Below are 5,245 nucleotides of genomic sequence, written 5' to 3'. Positions count from 1 at the left end.
GCATACCTTATAAAAGTATAAGTAATCGTTCACAACATAGATGGATTTGGACAAACCATTGAGTACGGTTGTAGTATAAACGGTATTAGTCTATCTTGACTATGGGATTACACTAGTACACTTTGTGTGTATTGAATAGGACCAAGTGAGGTTGTTTCTCTTTATATCGATTATATAAGAGAACAAACGCCTATGTTATTATGGATGCTTGTCCTCTTAATCGGATATAATAACCAGCACTTACGTTACATTGTACATTGCTTTAAATCATCAATGAGTGAGATTCATTTGTGAATCAACAAACTTGATGGATTGGGTAATGACATTGTATGTAAGGTGTCTTGATTGATTATAGAAGGAATCCGGACTGTAGGAAGTCGGGTTGATGATGTCCCGCGAGGAGCTCAAAAGATTGTCATGTAAACCCCGCAGAGTGGATTTATTCCGACATGACAATGAGGTTGAAAGTGGTACTACTCAAGGACATAAGAAGTTAATTAATGTAGTTGTCCGTAACTTGACTTAATCAACGGACATTCGATATCATAAACACGGGGGAGATCAACGAGCATATAATATGGAGCCCATAAATGCCGACACGTAATTTGGGATTAGAGGCGGTAGTGCAACAATGACCTTTAGTGGAATAAGCCATTTTTGGCCGGACTTGGGAAGTGTGTTTCGGGCGAACATGGGAAGCCCAAGTCCGTCAGGAAGCCCAACCCTAATTTCTCCTCATGGTCCCTGTTGTAGCCTATATAAAGGAAACCTCTTTCTCTGGCCGATTTTTACACATAGAAAAATCAAGGTTTTACTCAAGAAAAATAGATCTAGAAATCGGATCCAATTTTGTGAGTGATAGAGGCCAAGTGTGAAAGAAGAGGTTGGAAGATCATTGCCCACACAACGTCCACTCTGTGCATAGGAATACAATAGAAGATCAAAAGGTTGTTGATTTCATAGCTATTGGATTCTCAGAGATATCAAGAAGCCAGATTTACATGTATGTTTTCCAATCCAAAATCATGAGAACCACTAATTCCGCTGCGCGTGGTTTTCACGGTTTGTAGAAATATTCATTCTGAAATAACGGTTTCTACACTGTTGCCACAATAGCAAACCTTACAGTCATGTGCGACAAAAACAACTCTGTGACGTGACAAAACACAAGCATGCCGCACAACAGGATCGTCAAAGGCAGTAGACAAACGCCAAGGTCTTCACTCAATAGATGACAATGATCTAATATCAATCTGAGCATGAGCCATACACACATTATTTCTAATCTGCCCTCTGTTACGAGTCAAGTGATACCTTGACTAACTTGCAAATCTAGTAGGCTTAGTATCAAGAATCATGTCTATGTTAGGACAAAGACAACGGAAGTACTCATAAGACCAAATCTCCAAAAGTCCTATGAATCCCAATTAACTGAGGGACTTCTACTTCCAAATGTCGTGGAAATTTTTCTAGCCGCATTATCAATGTGGCATATACCGAGCTACCAAGGTCATAATCTCTCATATTATACAAATCTAAAACATAAGCATAATATCCAAGTCGCATAGAAGAATGACCATTTGAAAACAAAACATGCCCAATAAAAACATAAAAATGCCCTAACATACACATCAACACCCTCACTGGGGTAGAGCGGTCAAAGCTAACTCCATCTCGTGTATTAAGATCCAAGAGAGGTTCCATGGATGCGATCTTAATATGAGATAGCTTAATACCGAAAAAATCATAAGCATCCATATCCAAGCGAGGAAAAATCATAAGCATACTACCAATGTTCTCATAATTTGTATTAAAAGGTATCGGTCGGCCTATACCGATACTCAACCTAGAAATCATGGTGAAATCTAGTGGTGTGAACCCTAACTCCGCATAAGGAAAATGAAATGTATGAGTTGTATTCCACCATCTTTCTACTAAAGCTATGACCACTGCCTAATCAGCCTTCAAGTAATCTACATCAACCAAAAGACCCAAATGTGTACACAAAATACTATCTCTAATATGTACAAACTCATTCAAACTCTTAAGAACCTTCCACCACTCTCTAACACCCAAGTAAAGCCGCTCTAACTTCGGAGAGTCAATAACATGCCGATATTATGAAAAATAATAATGCATATAAGATAAATAATTAATTGGTCCAACTTAACTAATTAATGCATAATATTCAAAATATGTAATCAAAACTAATTAATTACTTGAGAATTAGCTACTACACTCGACACATGTTTTGTATCACGTGTAGAAGACACAACTTGCATATCAAGTGTTTCATCGGGATTAAATTGCCAATCGAAGTCGTTCAATTGATACTCAAGTACATAGGGATCACTACACTAGAAAAGGCATTTACTAACGGTTATATCCGTTAGCTCTGGGGCGTCACTCTCACTTAGGCCAAATTTAGTAACGGATATAACCGTTATTGATAATACTTTTAGTAATGGTTATATCCGTTACTAAAATTATTTGTAACAAATAGCCAACAACCCATGGCCCGATTAAATTTGTCATTTGTAACGGATATAAGTGTTAGTCAAATTTGACGCGCTTCAATTTCTAGCGGGAAAATAATTTGTTTGTCACTGATATAACCGTTAGTAATGGATGTGGTCACTTCTTTACTAACTATTGTTTGTAACGGATATATCCGTTAGTGAACTGTAACCACTAATTTTTTTTTTCTTGGGTCAAATAATATCCAATACAAATTTGGTCAAATAATGTCCAATACAAATTTGGTCGAATAATGTCAGATGAGAAGTAGCAGAATTATGTGACTGACTTCTCATACTTATATGCAATGATATGATGAGTACAAAATTTTCACCGAAGCTGGGCAGAGAAAGGAGCTCCCAAAGCCTTCAAGAGTGGTGGACATGAATGGACTAAGTCAGTAGACTATGGGGAAGCAAATTGATTATTGGACCCTCTCCTTCGCCATCGACGCTTCTTCCGAATTCTACATAAATCTGAAAAGCTGAAATTCAACTGAATTTCAGCTCACCCTTTAACATTATAACCTTCAATATTAAAATTATTATAAATACCAACCTCATTACTCTCCATTCTCCACTAGATCTAAGTAAACACATAAACAAGATTAGTTCTTACCAAAAACTGCAATGATGATGGGTACAAACCACTGGCTTGCAACAAGCTCTGTCATATAAAGCTGCATCAAAAGATAAAGATACGGATATGCATTTAAGAATCAGGAGAAGAGTAATACAAACTGCTAAAAATAGACCAAGAAGAGAGATTCATGCTACTGAATTTTGAGTTCCTTACCTCATCCCTTTTAAGCAACCCCAAAAAGTCGACTCCATTCTTGTACTTGTTTCCAGTAATGTCAGCATAAGGTTTTCTTCGACCAGAGCTCTCCGAGGTTAAATTCACGCCTTTTCCCATATCAACAAATGGATAACATGGCAATCTGCGGGTCCTTCCCATCAACTGTAGACCATAACCCATTGTGCCCCATATCTGTTCCTGAAGCATAACGACTTTGCTCGCCATCTATAAAGAAATCACCATTTAGAATCTTGCCCCCAAATGCAATTCCAACTCTTCCAGCTAACTCATCCTTCTCCAAGAAAGTGCCCTGAATTTTTCCGCTTTCTACATCATCACTTTCAGTTAAACTAACAACTTTTGAATTTTTTCTAGCTGAAATGAAAGCACTGCTACCCTCCTTTCTCCAAATGTCAGAAAGGATAAAAGCTAGTGTGATAGCAGATAGTGCAAACCAGTCTTCATCAACCTATTCATGGAAGTTAAAGATTGTTAAGTATGGTATGTTCACTTAGTACATATGTGTTGACAAAGTCTTGAAAGAGATATACCTTGAGAACTCCAGATTTCAAGTTAAACAATGCTATTGCTTTGCCATATGGATTACTTTTGGAGAACTCGACGGCTGTCATAAAGTCACCTTCATTTTTTTGAGTTTGTCAATACTTGGGTTCATAATCCAGTTTTCTACCAGGAAAAAGAAGTACCTGGAAGCAAAGTAAATGAATTTAGTGTAATTCATCATCAAGTATTCGAAGATCCAATCTGACACTCCCATTGGATGGAACATTAGGGATTTTCATTTCCAAATCACTCTACGGATGAAATTGTACGCCAACTTTAGATTGTAAATAAATCCAAAAAATCTCTTTATAACACAAACCATAGTCTGGGTAAATACGGTTTCCGATATTAAAAATCAGGCAGCATGCCCCATTGACCCATCTGAAATACTGACTGAATGTGCCATATCTTCCCAATACCAGTTAACAAGGAAATTGAATTTAAAAAAAAAATTGACATAATTAAAAAGCACAGAAAAGGAAAAATAATCCTTACCAAAAAAGAGGAAAAAAATGAAGCAATCATATTAGATTGTGCTAGTTAAACGCTTACCATGTGGTTACCTCTGAGCTCGAAGAAATGGCAATCATCTCTCGATTCCTTCTGAAGCTGAGAGGACCAATTAAAATCCTTCAGACACCACCCTCTTTTGAAAAATTCTGCTAGCACACGTGTTTCATCAGAATATCCTACTATGCCAATAACCTCTTTCTTTGCTTTTAGATTGTTTCCTGCCACTATGTTCTTTGAGTCCCTAAAACTCACAGATCACCAAGTCCAACTATTAGTCCAGGAATTTAAAGAACAGTTATAATGAGACTTCTACGAGTGGATATAGATCTCCATACAACTAGAGAAAACATCAATATGCTACAAACAATTTCGAATATAACTTATAAACTGTTGATTAAGTCAAATCACAGAGCGTGGGTCAAAAGCTTTTGATTCCCTTCAGAGAAATTTAAGTGTAATCTAGCTTCAGTGAGGATACTAAAGATATCAATGTTACACATACGGTTTGGTAGGAAAACCCTAGCCTACCCAGAATTCAAATAAATGGTTTTGAGAAATACTTGCATTAAGGTATTCAGCTTCAGCTATGAATCTCAAAAGTCAGAACCAATGCTAACCAGTTAGATAGACTACAAGGACATGCACGGAATAAATGGTTACTAGTAAGGGCACCTTGAGTACTAGACTGCCTTCAAAGAAAATAACAACATACTTTAGGAATAAGCTGTAAACAATTGATGGGGGATTTCATAACCAAAGTCATAGATAATCCAAGCACCTGCCTAGCAGAATACTGGATAGATAAGAAAAGTAAATGTACCCGCAAACTCTTAAACTTTTCTAGCTCAAGAAA

At 37.0% G+C, this 5,245-nt stretch overlaps 1 protein-coding gene across 2 annotated transcripts; it reads right to left on the bottom strand.

The window, feature by feature from the left end:
* Positions 1–2,618: 2,618 nt before the first annotated feature.
* LOC147488435 (subtilisin-like protease SBT6.1) lies at positions 2,619–4,997 on the bottom strand. 2 transcript variants are annotated; one of them, XM_086572786.1, is made up of 5 exons: positions 4,432–4,997; positions 3,867–4,022; positions 3,313–3,784; positions 3,136–3,196; positions 2,619–3,012 (listed from the first exon to the last, which is right to left on the bottom strand). In XM_086572786.1, exons 3-5 carry the CDS (start codon positions 3,538–3,540, stop codon positions 2,984–2,986), a joined length of 318 nt encoding a protein of 105 aa, XP_086428912.1. In that variant the 5' UTR covers positions 3,541–3,784; positions 3,867–4,022; positions 4,432–4,997; the 3' UTR covers positions 2,619–2,983. The 2 variants fall into 2 exon arrangements, with proteins under 2 accessions (XP_086428912.1, XP_086428911.1); XM_086572785.1 differs by having other exon boundaries at positions 2,619–2,993.
* Between the last annotated feature and the right edge of the window lie 248 nt (positions 4,998–5,245).

Source organism: Coptis chinensis, chromosome 7 (genome assembly GCF_015680905.1).
Source record: "Coptis chinensis isolate HL-2020 chromosome 7, ASM1568090v1, whole genome shotgun sequence".
Lineage (NCBI taxonomy): Eukaryota > Viridiplantae > Streptophyta > Magnoliopsida > Ranunculales > Ranunculaceae > Coptis > Coptis chinensis.
Note: the sequence above shows the minus strand (reverse complement) of the source record. Positions and strands in the feature narration are given on the sequence as shown.